Genomic DNA, 19,779 nt, shown 5'->3' with positions numbered 1-19,779 from the left:
ATTTTATTACGTGTCGGTGTTAATAAAGGCCATAACGACCTCAGCCGCAGCTTATCCCGGAAGGAAAACCTCACCCCAACAAAGCTGCTCTGACATTCTCTCCATCGCAGCTTCATCACAGCTCCTCCAAACGCCACCGTCTCGGCAGGAGCCGCTGGATAATTCATAACCCCATTCAGAACCTGTCAGGCTGTTACACAGACAATGGAGGAGACACTGCCCTGAAGGCTCGACTGCAAAATCAGCTCACCTGCTCTTTATCCCAAACGGCTGCTTATGAGTGACAAAAATTGAACGCTGTTGGAGATGTCTTGGCCAGGGAGGATACTCATTTCTGATTGGCCAAGACGGTGTCAATCAAAATGTTTTTCAGACACAATTTGACATCAGTTGAAATGCTAGTTTATGAATACCATTTGAGTCAAGATAAAATGTATGTGAAAGTATTTAGTTTGGATATTTGATGTATTATATTATATTATTTATATTTGAATTGCCTATGAGGCTGTAGTTTGGATATTGGTCGTCGCCATCTTGCTAGTTCGGAGCAGTTTGGAACAGGAAGTGACCTTATTTGGACGAGCTGGGAGGGAGCGAGCGGTGGAACACTAGGCTGGTTAAGCCCTGAATTACCCCTTAAAAAAAAAACCAAAAAAAAACGATCAGTTTAGGCGACTCGTTTCATAATGAATGAATCAGTGAGCCTCCCTCAGGAAGTAGCAGACCTCAAGTTTAGGAACCTTGGTTGATGGTCCTCCCCCCTCCCCCTCCTCCTCCTCCTCCTTCCTCCTCAGCTCCTGCGATATACTGTAGTTCTCCTGCCAAGTGCTGTTACAAACTCCCCGCCTCCCCACGCCAACCCCCCCCCCCCCCATCCCCTCCTCCCTACGCACCCACCCGCCTGCAGCCAGAGGAGGAAGTGGTAATGTCAGGAACCATTAGGACAGCGGGGGTCGTTGGAGTGACTCTCCTGTCAGGGCCGTTGAAGATAACAGAGGTCTCAGGAGAGCCCGCCGCCCAGACAGCTAGCCTCTCCTCTGCTTCTCCTTTTAACCTCTCCACTATATCTTCGCCGTTGAAAGCCTCTTCGGCACGCTCACTCGCTCCGCTGTTTGTTTGTGCCTTTTTGCCCCCCCCCCTTTTTTTTGTGAATGGCCATGCAAACTGCTCCTGTGGGCTTCTACAAAATTTAAAAAAAAATCTCACGAGTTCCATTTGTACGCATCAATTAGAATACGTCACTCGTTCCTCCTCTCTTTATTTTTACGTTACAGTGACTCACTATCACCTCTTGTGGCACAAAGTGGTGTTACGAGACCGGACGGGCCACGGCTAGCTGGTTAACTCCCGTCGACACCTGTGCAACACAATACATAGACATCTGTGACAAGACGACAAAACTGCTGCGTGTTCATATTCTGTGGGTAATTATAGTTAATTCTTTAATGTTTTAAACGAAACATCCTACGTATTTGACCCTTTTAAAGAATGATGGAAAACCAGCAGGGACAATTAAGGTCCGTAGAATTAATTATGAAGTACATAATTCACATCTACGTCATATTTTAGTTTTTACCTTCTGGCTAACTAGATTTGACCCGGATGCAAATAAACAGCAGAAATTGGGTGCATGAATAAAGCCATTCGAAAATAATGATTTCATTTACAAGCGTACAGTTTGTGTTGGAAAACCAAACAAAGAAATAATCTGACACCAGCTTCTAAAAATACAGCAGTAATACGACGTAATGATTATCTTTGAGACATTGTGATATCCTGACCTGATGGCTGAAGGTCACAGGTTTAATCCCGTAACAACACGCAGTTTGTAAAGGAAATCTCGGTGTCCGAAACTAACTGAAAGAGTATGATATAATATATATTAATGCAGTGATGGATTTTGAATTGAACATTCATTTTTAATGATAATGAATATTTCAGATAACCACTCCTCAGTAATGACCTTCATTTTTTTGGAGTTTGTTTTGGGCAAAGGTGACCCAACACCGTGTGAAGTTTGGAAATGTAAAGTATTGACGATGAAAGCATTTTTTTTTGTTTTTAGGATCTGTAAACATACCTGTCTGTATGTGGAGTGGATGTGTGCGAGCTTCACTGTTAGTGGATATCCTTATTATCTATATCCTTATATTTGGACATGTGAGCTAAACCCTGTTCTGCTTGGAAATCACATGAACGACAACACTTCGTAAGAGATTTTTATTTTTTATTTTTTTTATTCCCAACCACTGATGAGTAACCAGCAGGAAGTTTGGCCTCAAACCTCAGATAAAAAAGTGTTTGATGATGTGACCACTAGTTGGCTTTTAATGATCAATTATGTAAATTACAGCAGTTGCGAGGCTTAGCGATTTGTTTATAAAGAGAAGTTGCAGAGGAAAGTTGGTGACATATTTCAATAGTTTAACCCTTGTGCACCCTTTAAGTAGCCAAATAAATGTCGACATGACGCTGACAGTGTCCTCTAGTGGACTGTTGGCGGTATTACACGCTTTGGCATCACACTGGGCTGAATAAACAGCTTCTTTGGATTGAGTCACTTGCCTCGTAGTGAAGCAGAGAACTCATACGAGAGCATTTCTGCCGGCTGACCAGTGTCCAGTTCAAGAATAAGTATGTAGTTATTGCTAGCAAAAGGTATTTTTAAATCAGTATCCGCCTGTTCGGGCTTCACACGGAGGTGATGCATTCGGTGGTGCTCGTCAGACAGACGCCACAGTCGCATCTCAGGGCCACAGGGTAGGTGTAGGCTGGGTCAACATTGCCCTGGCAGTTGGGCAGTTTCACGGTGACCAGACGGGTCTCGTTGTAGGTACAAACCCGCTGGTAGGACTCGATGAAGGGAGGCTCCAGGACCGGCTTCTGGAAGAAAAATGACAAAAAAAAACAAAAAAACATTTGGTATTTTTCTCTTTCTCTTCTCACTCAAATCTACCAGGTTGCCATGTTGGACATCTTCAACTTGGTTTACTGTTTTGACAGAACCGCTCGGCTGTCTCAGAAAAAAGCTGATGCTTTTTTTTTTTTAAATGGAAGTCTATTTGAGTCAGAGGTTACGTCTATTTTTACTTACAGTCAGAGCTTGTATCCAGTTTGCCAGTGAACCTCTGTTTTCTAGCGAGCCATGTTTAAAGATTCGTGAAGCGTCTGCAAAGCCTTTTGTCGTTGCCTCCTGGAATTTAATCTTATTCCGTTGCTGTAATATAACTCGCTCTGAATCACAACTTCAGCTGAATGCGCAGAAGTCAAGAGTATGAATCCTAAAGTTGTAGTTAGAAACCGTCCTTTGACCCAAAGTTCACAGCTTTAACCGTCCTCCGCTGTCTTTAAAGCAAGACATCACCTCCCTCCGCTGACCTCTGTGTGGTGTAGAGCAGACAGAAAGATGAGTCTCCTCCCTGAGGGGGGATCCGAGGAGTCTAACAAAACAAAGCTGCACGCACACGCACACGCACACACACACACACACACACACACACACACCAGCTCCACTGCAGTAATAAGCTCAGGGAGAATCATGAGCTGCCTAATGCCTCCTGTCACTGAATACAGTGTACCGGATGAAACTTGAGATGTCACTGCGCTTTTTTTTTTTTTTTTTTTATTATTTTTGTAATCAGAATACGGCAACTTATGAGATCCAACTGTGTCTTTTTATGCACTTGAGAGGCATTGTGAGAGAAACCGCTGCTGTCACTTCAATCTCCGGATTCCTCTCTCCCGCTTTCCTTTCCTGCAGAGCGTTAACTCAATTTCCGTCTTCCTTCATCCTAACGCACGATTTACACTTCAGACATTCCTCTCATTACTGCGTGTACCGCAGTGATTACATCTTGGTGTGGGAATCACGCACAGAATTTTTTTTTTTTTTTTTTTTTCAAAACACAGCTCACATATTTCTAGCTCTGTGCGTCTACTGTATCTGTCTGAGAGCTCAATCCGACCTTGCGCTGACCTCCATGTGGAGGAAGGAAACGGAAAACTAATTTTCTCCTTTGGGATCTCCCATCTCTCCATCTCTGGTCTGTCTGTCCGTCTATGTCTCTGTCCGTCCATCTTCTTCTCTTTTTTTTTTTAAATGTAAGCTGATACAAACAGCAGGAGGATTTCTCTTTCGAGTAAAGTTGTGAGATTTGTTTGTAATCACGTTTCCACTCCCCTCTCCCCTCTCCTCACCTCCCAGGTCTCACAGCGCCCCCAGCAGGCGTCGGTGGTGATGTGCAGCCCCCCGCAGCCGGGCTTCTTGGCCAGGAAGGTGAACTCCCGCACTGCACAGCCGATGAAATGCCGCAGGTTGACGGCCGACACGCGCGAGAGTGAGTCCGGCTGCAGACAGCTCCACAGCAGACACCAGGCGAGCACGAGCCTCCTGAGGGGGGACACGCGCACGAAAGTCTTTTATTGTGAAGGGGAAACTGAGATGAAAGAGGCAGACTCTCAGGTTCTAAGTACAGATAGGCCTGAAGAAAAAGATGCGAGGCTTAATCTCGACTGGCATGAAGCCAGAAGCAATAAAGAAAGAACATTATATTGGTGGAATCAGCAATATTCAGAATTTCGTGACTTTCTTAATTATTCAAATCTTCTATGTGAATTCGCTCTGAGATCTGTTCTGTCACTGTAAAGGAGTCATATTGAAGATGTAAAAAAAAAAAAAAAAAAAATGTGGCTGTAAATTATTATTTAAAGCTTCCTATAAAATCCTTCAAAAAATTGTAAAACAGGAATATTACTTTCATTCAAATCCTGTATTTAATCTAAGGTTGTAGATTTTAATAGAGGCTGCTGTTAACGTTAAAATCGTTCAACTCTCAGCTCAAATGGACCCCATCTGTTTAATCTGAGGACTTCCTATTTATAACCTGACTCCAATTTCAGTCTTGATGTTATCATGATGGACCATCTGACTCCTCAAGACCACAATCAGGACGTTCTATACAAGATCAGAAACATCTGAGCACAATTTACCAGGTTCAATTTCTTCATAGCCGCAGCGAGAAAAGCAAAATACAGCACTTCTACTCTTTTAAATTAGCTGCTAGTCTTTGAAATTCACAGATATTTGCCCCCTCATTTAATTTTGGATTGTTCTCTCAATCAAAAAATGACCAAGTATAATATTATAGTCTCATTTGTTAAATTGGATTCTCTTGATCTTCTTTTAGGACTGTGTATGTAAATGAGCTCAAGTCTATTCTATTTATAGACCATATCTAAATCCTACAAAAGTTTAATAAAGTGGTGTACAGCAGCAAACAGAATTAAAGCAGTCAGATGGATATTAAAGACAAACTAAGCAACAAAAAAAAAAACGAATTAAAGAAGTTAAAGAATATTAAGCCAATTCAACACATGAGGATACACGTGATCATAAAACTCTCAAGAAAAAAATCAAATTAAAATATAATTGGTCCTAATGTCAGTCTAAATCGAAGTTATCTAATTAAACAGTAAGTCAAACAGTCATAAAGCGAAGCCGACAGTCTGACTAATCAGTGATCAGACTCATCAGAGGATCAATACCCAGGCCGACCTTCAGGGTTTATTATGTCCCACTGAGTCGTTATAATCAATAAAGATTATTCTGTATTCACTCACCGCTGGGAGCTTTTCCTCTGAAGGATCATCTCAGCCGCCGTCTGGGATCAAAACTGACCAAAAAAAAAAGTAAGTTTTAGCGCGTTTTATTTGCAGTTTTACGAGCAGCCACTCGTACTTTTTAACGCTCAGGCGTAAAGTTTTTCCTCCGAAGTTACTCTCCGGATGGCTCAGATGGGACCATCTGTTTAATGGGTGTGACGGCACGAGCCGCGGCTTTTTATCATCCCGTGTCAAAGTCCTCACCTCCGTCTCCCTCTTCCTCTCCGCCGGAGGCCCTCCTTGCCTGCCACTGCCCATCTCGCTCTGCCGCCGGCTTCTTCCCACTCCATTAGTTTGATTAGGGAAAAAGCCTGCCCTTTTGTTCGCAGCCATTCGCATGGAAGAGAGAGGGGAACAAACACACTCAAACACGGTTCCTACCTGAGCCTCAATTAGCCGGCTCCAGGAAACAGACCTCGCTCCTGTCCTCACACGCCGGCTGCAGTGATTCCCCCCCCCCCCCCCCCCCGAGCTGCTGCGCTGACTGTCTTTGCCTCCTTCTGCCACTTTGTCTAATTCCTCTCTCTTTGTTTGGCATTCATGACATGCCTTCACCCACAGAATCACTCCAGCTTTCACTCGACACAGAGAAGTACTCAGCCCTCCCGGAAGACGACGGCAGGAGGGAGATGTGGAGACATGAGAAAGATGTGGCTGAATTGATCTGGGTGAGTAAGCGCCTCATCAACATATTACCACGGTCGGCGAGGCCCTGAAGGCAGCGTTGTGCAGCCGGCCGAGCAGAACTCCGTCTTGCATAAGAGGGCGATGGCGGGGAGACACTTTGTACTGCGGCACAAGTGAGAGAAGGAGCCCGTAAATACAAAACACGTGGAAAGATATTTGGCCCTCAGATAGGCCTTTCACAGTCATTACATCATCGTTACAGTCGTTTCCGGTCATTTAAAAACAAGCTAAATGAAACTAACCGAAACGTTCTCCCTCGTTTGAGGTTTTACTCTTTTAAAAAATACGTCGCCTCAGTCATGCTGCCTTCAGCCCGGATGGGTGTTCTTTTTTCACTTTTTTATATCAATGTTTTTCATTTGTTTTGTTTTTTGTTTCCTTGCTTTGTGTTAGTTTACAATTGTAAAAAAAAAAAAGTGTTCTGGAACCACATTGAGAATTTTCTGTTTAACTTCTAATTCTTCGACCGACCGCATCTCGATGAACATTTATTGACAGGAACTTTGTGGATTGATTTGCAAAGCAGAACGGCAACAGCACCGCTGTGGGCACATTTTGGTTTGACGCCAAATGAAAAAGGAGCCCGACAATGTTTAACATTTTATTGATGTATAAAGTTACTGTTTCTAATCATTTCCAACACAGTTGTTGGATCTCTTGAACATGCTTATGGGATTGATCCGGTCATCAGACTTGCTGTTGGTTTTTCCTGCAGGCCTGATTGTGTTCTGATGTTGTGCTGACCTCCGGTGGTCACCTGTGATATATATATTTATATTTTCCGTGAGCAAACATCCATGAGCAAAGCATTGGCTCTGTTCCAAACTACTACTACCAGAGTTAAATCAGGTAGTTTTTGGTCGCTATGGATGCGGGCTCTCATTGCACCTTGTATATAGGATATTGTTTTGGGAAACACAGACTTTGTAAAGAAAACATAAAAACTTTATTGATCCTCAGGTGGGAAATGAAGCATGATGAGACAAGAAACAAGTAATTCGATCTACTAAATAATCAATAAACAAACTCAGACCAACTCCTACCAGTTAAATCTGGTTTGAACCTGATAAAACCCTTGTTTCCATGACACAGTGGGACCATAGTGACATCATAGGAACCAGGACTCTGATTAAATTAAACCAGTCCAGACCAGTTCAAACCAGATCGCGAATCTGTTTGGTTGGAGTTAGTCCAGCGCAGTCCACGTCAAACGAGTCCAGACCAGTTCACATGACGGGCAGATGTATGACCCTGTACAGGTGGATCAGTCTGAGGTCACGTGAGGTCACATGACCCTGTACAGGTGGATCAGTCTGAGGTCACATGACCCTGTACAGGTGGATCTGTCCGAGGTCACATGACCCGGTACAGGTGGATCTGTCCGAGGTCACATGATTCTGTACAGCTGGATCAGTCTGAGGTCACGTGAGGTCACATGACTCTGTACAGGTGGATCTGTCTGAGAGCGTCAGGGTCTGTGTCTCTGCCCAGGTAAACGTTGTAGTCCACGGGCAGTTCCTCCACCCAGCCTGGTTTCAGCACCTCCTGCTGGACACAAACAGGAAACGCTGAGGACTATCCAGGAGGTGATTTAGTGCCTTGTCAAATCCATGACATCACTTATGACATCACCTGTTACACAAAAGCTATGAATCCAGGTGAGTCTTACTTGCAGAGCGCTCAGACTGTCCTGCAGACTGGGAACAGTGACCAGCAGAGATCCTCTCCTCCTGAAGGTCTGCATGATGAACCGCCACGCTCTGAACACACACACACACACACACACACACACACACACACACAGAGGGCTTTATCCAGTCTCTTCATATTTATTTATTGTGCAGTAGAGTCTGGATTTCAGAGTGGATTTTGCGTATCGTCACCTGATTTGCTCGCCGGGCTCCATGAAGTACTCGAAGACGTTGTTCATGACCAGAACGTCGGCGCCGTGCAGCAGAGCGTCCTGCCTGCAGACGTCAGCGTGGAGGACCTGCGGACAGTAGAAATGGGTTTCTACCGAGGAGTTCTACTGTGTGACCGTGCTGTCGTCGAGCGGCGTTCAGAGAGACAAACCTGAACTCTGTTGGCCATCCCGTATTTGTGCAACATGTCGTTCTGCAGCCTGACGAAGTCCTCGCTGAGCTCCAGACCGAGCAGCTGGGAGGCCGAGCTGTACACGTAGCCCTGAATACACACACACACACACACACACACACACACACACACACACACACAATAAACACAACACGTGTAACTAAAAAAACGAATTTCGTTGCTTTAAAGGTTTCTGAGGCCTAGATGGTTTGTTTTCTTATTATTTTTAATTATTTCTTATTTTTGTAACAACCGCTTCATTATTATTTATTTAAAGAACAGTTATTAATTTTCTCTATTTATTTCAGGAGTTTTTATGTTATTTTGGATTATTTTATTTGTACATATTTCAGAAATGAATTTTGATGTATTGTGTGTCATTGTGCGTGTGTGTGTGTGTGCGTGTGTCTGACCCCGTACAGCACAGCTCCCAGTCTGGAGCCGACGTCCACCAGCGTCCGACCGCTCAGGTCTGGAAGAACGTTCTGGAACAGGAACTGAAGCTCCGACACGGAGAACGAGTGAGAGATGAAGTCTGAAAGAGAAGAAGACGACAGCATGTGGTCAGAGGTAAATTCCTGCAGCAGCTGGACGAGGCTGAGAAAGTCCAGTGTTTGACCTTGGTGACGTGTTCATGTGGTGTTTTTTTAATTATTTTATTTCTGTTTTGAACTGCAGCGACACAAATTCAGACAGCCAGAGGTTCATACGTCACATACATAGGGAAGCACAGTGGTGCAGTGGTTAGCGTTGTCGCCTCACAGCAAAAAGGTTCCGGGTTCAAATCCGGTCCTGGGCCTTTCTGTGACAAGTTTGCATGTTCTCCCTCTGCTTGCGTGGGTTCTCTCCAGGTGCTCCAGCCTCCTCCCACCATCCAAAAAAAACATGCATCTCCCCAGCTCCTCCTGCCCACATGCCTAAGTGTCCTTGAGCAAGACACTGAACCCTAAATTGCTCCCGATGGTGTACCATCGGTATGTTGTAAGTCGCTTTGGATAAAAGCGTCAGCTAAGTGAAATGTAATGTAATACCTAAAGAACCAGTCCTGTCAATTTGGGGGAGGGGCTTGCTATATCATCAAGCTGCAGGCAATTCCTTTTTTATTTTAAATGATTTATTATTTTATAGGTTTATTCATATCATAATTGAAAACGTATTTGTTTTCAATGGCCTTTCTAGATTCCAATTCATTTTAATTTGATTATTTACTGCTCATTTATTTTGTTTTGTTGCTCTTTTTGCCTTTAAAGGCTTCAGTGTTTCAATTCAGCCTGAATGTTTTAATAATGTTTAATGTTGTGCAGCACTTTGGGCAGTTGTTGCCTGACTTATATGTGCACTTTAACAAAATGACTAGACTTAATTTGTATTTAATCATCTTAGTTGTTCCCCTGTTTCTTTGTAAAGCACTTTGTGCCTCGAGAGGTGTGATATAAATAAGGTTTTTCTGTGTTATTATTATATTATCACCTCTACCTGTCTGTATCATACCTGACCTAATTGACTCTGACTCGTTTGTATTTTGTTTTGTTTCTGATCCTAATGGACCTAAAAACTAACAAGTATGTGTGTTCCCACCCAGAGGTGCGGTCTGGTGGGATCCACAGCCGAGGCAGTAGGTCCGACTCATGGCTCCCTCTTCACAGAGTGAGTCCACCTGCTCATCGTCGTACAGGAAGCTGTCCACGTGGACCGTCGGCCGCGACCGCTGCTGCATCTGAAACAGACATGGGCATCATCATCATCATCATCATGGGAGGCTGTAGCTCAGTCGGTAGAGTGGGTTGCACACTAATTGGAAGGTTGGTGGTTCGATCCCAGCTCCTCCTGTCCACATGCCTAAGTGTCCCTGAGCGAGTCACTGAACCCTAAAAAAAAAAAAATTGCTCCCAATTGTGTACCAACGGTGTGTTGTAAGTTGCTTTGGATAAAAGTGTCAGCTAAATGTAATGTAATAATCATATGACACTGTGTCTTTATTGGAGTCGTATGCAGTACCTTGTGGTGGGCGGCGGTCTCCGAGGGCAACATGGCGTCCAGAGGCAGACTGGCTCTCAGGTCTTCTGCAATGTTCTGCAGCATCACCTTCCTGTTGTCCACCAGCACGTTGTCCAGCTCATCTGCAGGAGGACACACAGACACACACACACACACAGCCTTCTGGGTAACGTAGTCACAATGACACACAGCAGCTTATCTAAACCGTGTGTTTACATTTCTAGGAGTTTTACATATGTTCAAATTGCTTGGTGTTTGTGTGTATATTGGAAGACGCATTTATGAAAAACCAAAAATAAAACAAATCGTTGTAGATGTTTTTAAATCTTATTTTTTATTCGTAGATACACATTTGTGACCATTTTGATTGCAATGTCTCTCCATACAGATGTACTTGCAAGGGTTCCATTTAAAAAAAAATTGTATTGTCAATTCTGTCAGATCTGCACTCACATACTGAACACGTATGTTCAGATTTAGTGTGTCTCCCACTTTCTGATGATATCACTATTTCAAGGATGTACTAAATAAACCTGCAGGAAAATCATAGGCAAAGAAGCTGCAGAAGCTGCGAGTTAACCTTCCTGATTTTAGGTTTCCTTCAGTGTAACAGTAATCCAGTTGTTGCTGTCTGTACATCCGTAGGCGTAATGCAAAAAAAAGGAATTTATATGAGCTAATTCGACGTGCCTAAAATTAGACTTCCATACTTATTATCGTAATTATGATGTAGTAAGACATAATTATAACATACTGGAGACACGTTTACGGCAAAAAATGCCTTCGTTTTCCTTTAATTTGGTGAATGCATTGCGTTTTTGTTGACAATAACTTTTGAAATCGTATTAAAAAAAAAAAAAAATGCCACACGATGTGCATAAACAGTCCTCCAGTGAAGCCTAGTCAAACCAGTCAGCAGCAGCAGCATCGGCAGCAACAACAAGCGCCAGCGCACGTGCAGGTATGTTTACCCGAGTTTCTCATCCAGTCCAGCAGCCTCGGGAGCTCAGCCGGACTCACTCTGCTCAGCAGCTGCTTCAGCTCGGATTTAGCTTCAGAAAAATTCATGTTACAGCCAGAAATCCAGTCAGCGAGATGCCAGAAGACCCGTGAACAAGCTGTTCTGGTTCCGTGTTCAAGGCTGCACAACAGACACGTGCCCGCGATTTAAGGTGGAGCCTGAAGAATTAACGCTTCATACTTTCGCCGTCAACGCGAGATTTTAACGCGAAATCTCCTCTTATAGTAACGGCACTTTTTAAATTATGACGTAACTACAGGTGAATTACCAAAGACATTTAGATTAAAACTTAAAATGCCCTTTTTTTCCCCCCTCTGAAACGTTTAGACGACCTTTAGACTGGGAATTTTTTTCACTAAACTTTATTGATAACAAAAAAATGATGGTTTACTTGTCATAAACTTATATAAAATGCTTTAAAAAAAAAAAAAAAAAAAAAAATCTTTGATTTTATATAATACTCTGTTGTAATACATTAGGATTACATTAACTAAAAAAATGAAATGTTATTCAGAAACATCTGAAAAATGAACAGAAAATTGCTTTAAAAAATATTTTTGTTGGACTGTATGTCTTGACTTTAAGGTGACAGTGGGTCAGTATAAAATGTATGAAATTGAATTTTTCAAGATCAAACAACAAAGTATGAAGTGCATCTCGTGAGGTGCATGCAAGTCTCAGCGGGTAGGCAGTGATCGACATCGGTCCTGTATCAGGCACCATCACATTTCTTGTTGAGTTTCGTCTTCTGTATTGGTAAATTGGTGCAATTAGCAATTATATTTTAAAACATTTTTTTTTTAAAAATCATGATCTTAACTCTAAAAATAATACAATTGCGATTCTAATCATATAGGGACTCCTCCAGCACTATTTTTTATGGCTATTTCAGAGTTTATTACCATGTAAGAGTCCCTGCAGCTGTGAAGTGGACGGCACACAGGCTGTTGTTTCCCAAACTCAGTGTTGGTCAGCAGTTTGCTGAGTTGCTGATTCAGTTCACACAGACATGCACACATCACACACACACACACACACACACACGCTACATGTTATATCCAACGTACAAACACACTTGCAGTGAAAACGTGATCACAAGCTTAGACTTTACTGCTTCTCAATTTTGTATTTTATTTTTTAGATGTATTTTTTTGTTGATGCTTCTGAAGCTGCCACTACAATAAAGACTGGACAAAGCCGGTTTGATGGTGCCTTCAGGTTCGCACAGAAAAGTGTCTACTAGCATTTTCAACAGATATAAGACTACAGAAATGGTGTTGTGAAAACCAAAGAATAAAGCACAATCATAGAAATGACAACGATATGGGCTGCTAATGAAAAATAGCATTTTATCTCGGAGGTTTGAATAGCACCTCGTGTGCAACAATGTATATCCAACATAGAAAAGTAGCTATTTGAGGTATGGCTGGTTTGTGTGGTGAAACCGCACAGCCAAAATAAAGCAGATACTATAACTATTTCATTATTGTTCCTATTTTACTACACTACGACATGTAGCCTATACACATTAAAAAAAAAAAAAGTATAACAGTCTAATTTGGAAATGGCAAATGTAGTGGTGATGTTACTGAAATTAAAACGTGAAGACTAATGCAATGACCAATCAGGATCCTGACAAATATACAAGCAAACAGCTGAAACTCGTCTCAAGTTGCTTCAGAGCTCTTCGTGTGGCTGAAGTTCGACTCTGGGGGACTTTGACACTCATTTGTCCGATAGTATATGAATGCAGCATAGTGCAGTGGTCTCAGACTGACTGACGGACGGACATCTGACGGTACAGGCACACAAAGCCCCGCTGGTTTCTGGGTCAGAGTCGGTTAACGGGTCGGAGCCGGTATGAACACGGAGGAGACCAACGTGGAGATGAAGGATGCTCAGACCAAAGATGCTGAGCCGGAGGACGCGGAGGATCCCGCCCAGGATCCCGCCCCGGTCGCCGCGGATGCTGATGCCACGGAGGCCGATGTGAGCGAGGCAGACCTGGACCAGGAGGAGCAGGAGAAGCAACCGATGACCGGAGGAGGAGGAGATCAGGCTGCAGATGCTCCGTCCCCCGGGGCGGAAGAGAAAAACGGCTCCGTGAAGGTGAAGATCCCCGATGAGCCGGAGGAGGTGAAATTCACCGGGCTGAACAAGGAGGAGCTGATGAGGGTGGCAGGGACCCCAGGGTGAGGATACACCGACACAGACACCGTTTACTGATGCGGCAGGGCGCGGCACTGTTATCTGTTTGAATGGCAACATAACTCCACATCCAGAAAAATATCCACTGACATTAGATACATATGAGACAGCCTACTGTATGCTGATGTAATGTCATGTGACAAATAGGTTATATCCCAGGAAAATTGTTGGGTATTTTGGACACGCAAACATTTCATCCTCTTTTATACAAAGCCACCAGGACAGGAGCCTTTTTCATTATTTATTAAAACAGAAATATTAATAAATGTAATATGCAAAAAGTAACTGCACCGTTGGCATCAGAATTGTTAGCAGAAATTCTGACAAATACCAAAGTGTCCATCATTTCTGACATCAGCTGGATGCGATTTTTGACCACTCTTTATAAAGAATTCCTTCAGTTGCTGATATTTGAGTTTCTTTTGTTGCATATTCAGACTTTTTCTAACCTCCCCACAACAACATTTCAAATCTCGGGTTTGACGAGGACGTTATGTAACCCTCCGTTACTTCTGCTTGAGCCATTTGTAAGCGTGCCGGGGATCATTATTCTGTTCAAAGGCACACTTCAGGTTCAACTTTATATTTCTAAACAGATGGCGTCACATTAGCTTCAAGCTTTCTTTGATATGATGCAAAATTCATGGTCAGCAAACTTATAATACTTCCATCGCCGTGCTTCACAGTTGGTCTGAGGTTCTTCTCCTGAAAAGACCAAATACGTCAGCTGTTACTGTGGCCAAACAATATATCTTTGATACATCTGTCCAGAGCACATTAGTACAAAATGCCCTTTTTCTTTGCCTGTATTTTCATGGACACACTGTGATGTTCTCTTTGGACAGCGATGGCTCTTCTCTAGATGAAGGATGAGTCCCCTGTTTTACTTAAAATTCTACTACTTTGGGTTTTGGATCCCTTGTGGGTCTGAGGAGCCCTGGGCGGTCTCTAATCCGTTTTCGGTTTCGTTGTTCGTCAGATGGGTGAGGACCCGCTGGGCGCTGCTGGTGGTGTTCTGGCTCGGCTGGTTGGGGATGCTGGGAGGTGCCGTCCTCATCATCCTGCAGGCCCCCCGCTGCAGAGATCTGCCCGCCACCAACTGGTGGAACGACGGTCCGCTGTACCAGATCGGAAGCATCCAGGCCTTCAGTGACGCCCAGAACCTGAAGGGTGAGCTCACAACCATGACAATTGAGAGATAGGTTATATTCTTTAAATTACTATAGACAAGAAGACTAAAGTCAACCAGACTAGTTTTTATACACTGCATCCCCTCCAGACATGTTGGAAGATAAATGAAATTAAAAACTTTATGGGTTTTTTTTAACGGTCAAAAACCTCTAATTGAAGAAACCGTTCATTATTACCTGTTAGAAAGTCACAGGGCTCAGTAGGAAGATTAAAAAGACACAAAATAACCACAAAATGACGCAAAACAACCACAAAGAGATGCCCAACTTTTGACCTTCTGCAGAAAAAAAAAATCTGAAAACTGTTGTTTTTTTTTCATGTCAAACTGAACCAACATGTCTGTGTACCTCCAGGAGAAGAAGCTTGGATGGAGTTTAAAGTTGCTGACATGCAGACTGACAACCAGATGTCTGCTGTTAATCAGCAGAAGTGAAACACAGTTTGAACTTTACTCTAAACGAACAAAATATGAAGTCTGAAATGTTTAACTCTTTTTGGAACATTTAAAATGTCCTCTGTGTTATTATTTATACAGGATTAGAACCGGGCCCAAAATATAGATTGTAAGATTGTAAGAGAGTAACAATTATACTTAAAAACTATGGTAGAGCAACATTTTTTTTTACTTTTCAAAACGAGAATAAAAATATTAAAACATTTAGATATAAAATAAATATACAATTCTTACTCTAAAATTACCCCCACAATTAAATGAAGTTAAATCAAATCAGGTTAATAATAAAGAATAAAATCAAAGTTGTCCTCGCTAACTCTCCTTCCCTGATTCCTCGTGCGTCCTCTCGTCTCTCAGGTCTGGAGCAGAAAATCAACAGTCTGGCTCAGCTGAAGGTCAAAGGTTTGGTCGTCGGGCCGATCCACGTCGCTCCGCCCGATGACGCCATGAGCCTGAGGTTCATGGAGATTTCCCCCGAGGCCGGAAACCTGGAGCAGTTCAAAAGTTTCGTTAAAGCTGCTCACAAGAAGGGTGAGATGAAAAAAAAAAGAAGTTCAGGCTGAGTTTTATAAGCTGTCAGATTCAAATGAAGATGCTGTTGGAGGGCTGACGATAATGTTACTAATTCCTCCCTGAAGTAACTTTAATGGTTTTTAAATGAACTGAGCAGAAACAAATGTCGATGAGAATTTATTCTGACGAATATGTGGATTATAGAGACTCTTTTTGACCGCCAGTTAAGTCTCTGTTATTATTAAGTAGATTATGTTAAATCCAAGATCCAAAAAGAAGAAAATTCAATCCTAAATTAATAGAAATTTTATGAAGAAATATGTCCAATTCTCTATTTTTAGTTATTTTTTCCTCATGTTTTAACATCCGATATTAAATTGAAGATTTCTCTCATAAACATAGTGAAACAAAAAGAAGGTCTGACAAAAGATCAACTGTATTACAGAGGTATCCATTGCTTCTGTTCCTCTCGTATGTGCAGGTATTTCCGTGGTTGTGGACCTGACTCCAAACTACCAGGGATCATCTGGCCCCTGGTTCTCCAGCGTCAGTGTGACGAACGTAGCAGAGAGACTGAAGGTGAGGACTCTCTCAGCTTACATACAAAACATGAAATATCCTGCTGGAAGTACTGGTGAGCAGTCAGACAAGTCAGATCTGAACTCAGAGGCACGAAAACACACGTCCCGATGACATCACTATATGCCCATCATGACTAAATCTCCGGAAATCAGAGCAAAAAGACGCTCCTGTTCATAAAAACCCTGAATTCGTGTCAACAAAACATTGTTATTGAACAATAAAAATGTTTTTAATTCGTTGTTCTCCAAAGAAATTAGTTCTCCAAGGTCCAAAGATGTAATACGGATCAGAATTGTCGATTAGTAAAGTCATCTAGTCCTTTAAATGTTGTGTCCCATCAACCTGTAAAGCTTTTTAACATGGACGTCTCCGTGTGTCCTCAGTACGCGCTGGTGTTCTGGATGAGCGAAGGCGTGGACGGCGTGCAGCTGTCCGGGGTGGAGCGCGTGGCCAGCATGGTTCCGTCCCTGTGGAGCGACATCCGAGCCATCGTCCAGAACGGGACGGACGATCGTCCCAGCAACAGGTCAGAAAACAAACCGTCACAGAATTGATGTTCATTTTGAGTCAGCATGAAGAGATTTTCCCAAAACAACTTGCATATATGAATTTCACACAATTAAAAAAAAAAAAACTTGACAATAAATGGGTCGCGCTAACTTTGCACTCTCCGTCTCGTTCACTTTTTGCTGATTATTTTATCGCTCAACATGTTTAGTAGCTGCTATCTGTCTAGCCAGCTGTATATCAGCTCCATTTCCCCACAGACTGGTTGTGCTCTTAGCTTGGTATTTGAGGGCGGGGCAGGAGGCGGGGCCTCAATACCGTCTCTCCGCCCCCACTGATCACCGCTGCACAAGCTCCGGTTTGAAAATGACTTCACCAGAAACAGATGTCAGCGAACGTTTCTGATGTTTCCTGGATTCACTTTCTGGGGAGACGTCATGTCCTCCATCTTTGTTAAAAGAGTCGTTCATTTCTATAAACTGCTGAGAATGAATTTATGTTTCAAAGGAGAGAACAATTTTTTTTTCTTTTTATTGAAATTCTGTGCAATTTTAAATTGAAAGTCCAAAAACAACTCTGAAAGTTAAAGCATGAATGTTTTGAATGTAAAATCTGGATTTGATGAATGAACTCGGTCCTCTCTGGATGTGATTCTCAGAGTCCTGATCGGCGTCACGGAGCGCTCCTCGGCTGAAGATGTGTCCGACCTCCTCTCCTCCACTGGTGTCGACCTGCTGATCTCCCAGGTCCTCCGTTCTGGCGACGTAGACGCTACGGAGCACGCTCAGTCCATCCGGCGCTTGTATTCGTCCCACAGCCAGACCCTGCTGGCCTGGAGTCTGGGTGGGCGAGCCAAGGGTCACCTGGCGTCCCTGGTGGGCCCGGCTCTCGTCAAACTGTACCAGCTGCTGCTGCTGACGCTGCCCGGGACGCCCGTCTTCAACTACGGAGACGAGATCGGCCTGACAGACGAGGTGAGGGGACAGACTTCATATTTTGTCTGCCAACCTGCTGTTCTTCATTTCACCAGCAGAGCAAAATGAATTTTTCTTGCAGTAGCGTCTCGTGCTAAAACATGGCTATTGATCATCACAGTTTTGTTTGGTTTTCTTTGTGTCTCCTGATTGATCTTGACATCTTATCATCTTTAATAAAGGGCACCAAGTTTCCCAAGATGCTTTGGGACTCTGGCGAGGAGCTGAATGGGACTCTGCAGGTAACACCATTGGCTACTGCACGTTGACACCTCCTCCTTGTCAAAGGAAAAAAAAAAAAAAAAAAGTGCCATTACGTCAGTGAAAATAACCACAGCCGTGGTAGCTTCTTTAAAAATATTATGAACAGCAGCAACAGAAAATGGTGTCGCAGTGTTATTGGCAGCACCGGCAGCTGTTGTGGTTCCCCATTTTACCTGTAAACTATCTTTAAAAATAGGCATAGTTTTTGAGCCTGAAAAGTCATTGAAGTGTATTAAAGTGCAGTCCCACTGAAGGCCACTAGGGGCCAGCTCTAAAACACCTCCAACAGGCTCCAACAGGCTCCCATTCTGCATTAATAGAAGTTGCAGTACCACCAGCAGCAGCAGTACTATTAGGAGTATTATTATCATCGTGTATTAATAATCTCTCCTCTCTCTGTGTACAGGAGGAACGGGCTGAGCGTCTGTCGTGTCGCAGTTTTTTCCGCAGTCTGAGCGAGCTGCGCGGCAAAGAGCGTTCCCTGCTGTTTGGAGATTTCGTCCTCCTCTCTAATTCCTCGTCCTCCCTGGCGTACCTGCGTGTCTGGGATCAGAGCGAGCGCTACCTGGCCGCCTTCAACTGGGCGCCGGATGAGGCGGTGGTGCTGCAGCTGAGCGACGTGGCGCTGCCCCAGCAGGCCGCAGTCGTCCTGAGCACCAACAGCAGCGTCCTGCCGACGGACAGCATCGTGGACCTGATGAACCTGCGGCTCGGCCCCGGCCAGGCCACGCTCCTTAGGTTTCCCTATCCTGGATAGAGGAGATACAGGCCGAATTTTGATCCTGTTCTGTCTGTTATCAGGTGTTAAACAGTGTGACGTTCAGACAGATTAGTTTCAGAGGGGTGGTGCATTATTTTAACTCAATCTGGTTGATCATGCAGAAGCTGCTTGAAAATCTGGATGTTTTTTTTAAGTTTTCTTTAATATCACAGTGATCCAGTAATAAATGTCTATACATCCATGATACTCTGCAGACGGGACCTTCTCATAAACAATTCTGCTGCTGTACAGTTTGACTGAAGAGAGATAAGGATGTGACTCCATGTCAAATTACAGGAGCATACAGTTCAAGACAGGAGCTCATTATTGCTGTAATTGTTACTGGGGCTGAGGGGACAACAGGCCAGAGCAGGTGACATTAAAATCCCAGCAACTCTCCTCACTTCCATCCGAATGGCGCTTTGTTCAAAACTATCTGGTTAGTAAATGTTTTATGGTATTTTGTGTCACCAGTTCACCTTCACATGTGGTGCATATAAATCTTATCACGTGATGTTACACTTTTCTCTCAGTCGTGGAAAAACACAAATAAAAATGATGCAAAGATATTTTTTAAAGTGTGACGTCTTCTGTCGGAGCCCTGTTTGTTTTGTTTGTTTGGAATAATAAATAAATAAATAGACGCGCCTCGCAGCTTGAGGTAAATGACGCAATCACCGTGAGTCCGTTATCGTTCGAGACTGACGTTTGTGTGGAACGAGGACGCTGCGAAAAATTCAATTTTTACGACGAGAGTGTTTTGTTTTATTTTTATTTTACTGTTGAAATATTATTTTCAATACTTGGATCCACATACTGCGGTTTTCATGCATCCGACTTGTGTTGAACCTGCTCTGCTGCACCC

General features: G+C 43.3%; 3 protein-coding genes across 5 annotated transcripts; 1 reads left to right on the top strand and 2 right to left on the bottom strand.

Moving 5' to 3' along the window:
* Positions 1 to 2,266: 2,266 nt before the first annotated feature.
* gphb5 (glycoprotein hormone subunit beta 5) lies at positions 2,267 to 6,079 on the bottom strand. Of its 2 annotated transcripts, none has more exons than XM_069152805.1 (4): positions 5,866 to 6,079; positions 5,620 to 5,672; positions 4,198 to 4,390; positions 2,267 to 2,883 (listed from the first exon to the last, which is right to left on the bottom strand). In XM_069152805.1, exons 2-4 carry the CDS (start codon positions 5,646 to 5,648, stop codon positions 2,692 to 2,694), a joined length of 414 nt encoding a protein of 137 aa, XP_069008906.1. In that variant the 5' UTR covers positions 5,649 to 5,672; positions 5,866 to 6,079; the 3' UTR covers positions 2,267 to 2,691. The 2 variants fall into 2 exon arrangements, with proteins under 2 accessions (XP_069008906.1, XP_069008907.1); XM_069152806.1 differs by having other exon boundaries at positions 2,267 to 2,880.
* Positions 6,080 to 7,271: 1,192 nt separating this feature from the next.
* On the bottom strand, positions 7,272 to 11,582 carry LOC138200238 (uncharacterized). Of its 2 annotated transcripts, none has more exons than XM_069152803.1 (8): positions 11,412 to 11,582; positions 10,441 to 10,562; positions 10,021 to 10,159; positions 8,856 to 8,977; positions 8,422 to 8,532; positions 8,232 to 8,338; positions 8,018 to 8,108; positions 7,272 to 7,896 (listed from the first exon to the last, which is right to left on the bottom strand). In XM_069152803.1, the coding sequence occupies exons 1-8, from the start codon at positions 11,506 to 11,508 to the stop codon at positions 7,780 to 7,782; spliced, it is 906 nt and encodes a 301-aa protein (XP_069008904.1). In that variant the 5' UTR covers positions 11,509 to 11,582; the 3' UTR covers positions 7,272 to 7,779. The 2 variants fall into 2 exon arrangements, with proteins under 2 accessions (XP_069008904.1, XP_069008905.1); XM_069152804.1 differs by having other exon boundaries at positions 7,272 to 7,893.
* Positions 11,583 to 13,163: 1,581 nt separating this feature from the next.
* On the top strand, positions 13,164 to 19,483 carry slc3a2b (solute carrier family 3 member 2b). The gene is made up of 8 exons (XM_069152802.1): positions 13,164 to 13,653; positions 14,649 to 14,839; positions 15,672 to 15,845; positions 16,309 to 16,406; positions 16,793 to 16,935; positions 17,575 to 17,890; positions 18,073 to 18,132; positions 18,561 to 19,483. The coding sequence occupies exons 1-8, from the start codon at positions 13,322 to 13,324 to the stop codon at positions 18,909 to 18,911; spliced, it is 1,665 nt and encodes a 554-aa protein (XP_069008903.1). The 5' UTR covers positions 13,164 to 13,321; the 3' UTR covers positions 18,912 to 19,483.
* Positions 19,484 to 19,779: the final 296 nt, after the last annotated feature.

Source organism: Embiotoca jacksoni, unplaced genomic scaffold (genome assembly GCF_022577435.1).
Source record: "Embiotoca jacksoni isolate LCO1_2020_lvr unplaced genomic scaffold, fEmbJac1.0.p SCAF_18, whole genome shotgun sequence".
Lineage (NCBI taxonomy): Eukaryota > Metazoa > Chordata > Actinopteri > Embiotocidae > Embiotoca > Embiotoca jacksoni.
Note: the sequence above shows the minus strand (reverse complement) of the source record. Positions and strands in the feature narration are given on the sequence as shown.

Bases quoted from the DNA above. Each gene is read 5' to 3' on its own strand.
- gphb5 (XM_069152805.1), bottom strand. From the start codon at position 5,648: ATGATCCTTCAGAGGAAAAGCTCCCAGCG. The intron at 4,391-5,619 runs GTGAGTGAATAC...GTCCCCCCTCAG, and splicing joins CAGAGGAAAAGCTCCCAGCG to GAGGCTCGTGCTCGCCTGGT. The intron at 2,884-4,197 runs GTGAGGAGAGGG...TTTTTCTTCCAG, and splicing joins GGCGCTGTGAGACCTGGGAG to AAGCCGGTCCTGGAGCCTCC.
- LOC138200238 (XM_069152803.1), bottom strand. From the start codon at position 11,508: ATGAATTTTTCTGAAGCTAAATCCGAGCTGAAGCAGCTGCTGAGCAGA. The intron at 8,978-10,020 runs GTGGGAACACAC...CTTCTCTTTCAG, and splicing joins CCACCAGACCGCACCTCTGG to ACTTCATCTCTCACTCGTTC. The intron at 8,533-8,855 runs GTCAGACACACG...GTGTGTATTCAG, and splicing joins TGGGAGCTGTGCTGTACGGG to GGCTACGTGTACAGCTCGGC.
- slc3a2b (XM_069152802.1), top strand. From the start codon at position 13,322: ATGAACACGGAGGAGACCAACGTGGAGATGAAGGATGCTCAGACCAAA. The intron at 14,840-15,671 runs GTGAGCTCACAA...CTCGTCTCTCAG, and splicing joins TGACGCCCAGAACCTGAAGG to GTCTGGAGCAGAAAATCAAC. The intron at 18,133-18,560 runs GTAACACCATTG...CTCTGTGTACAG, and splicing joins AGCTGAATGGGACTCTGCAG to GAGGAACGGGCTGAGCGTCT.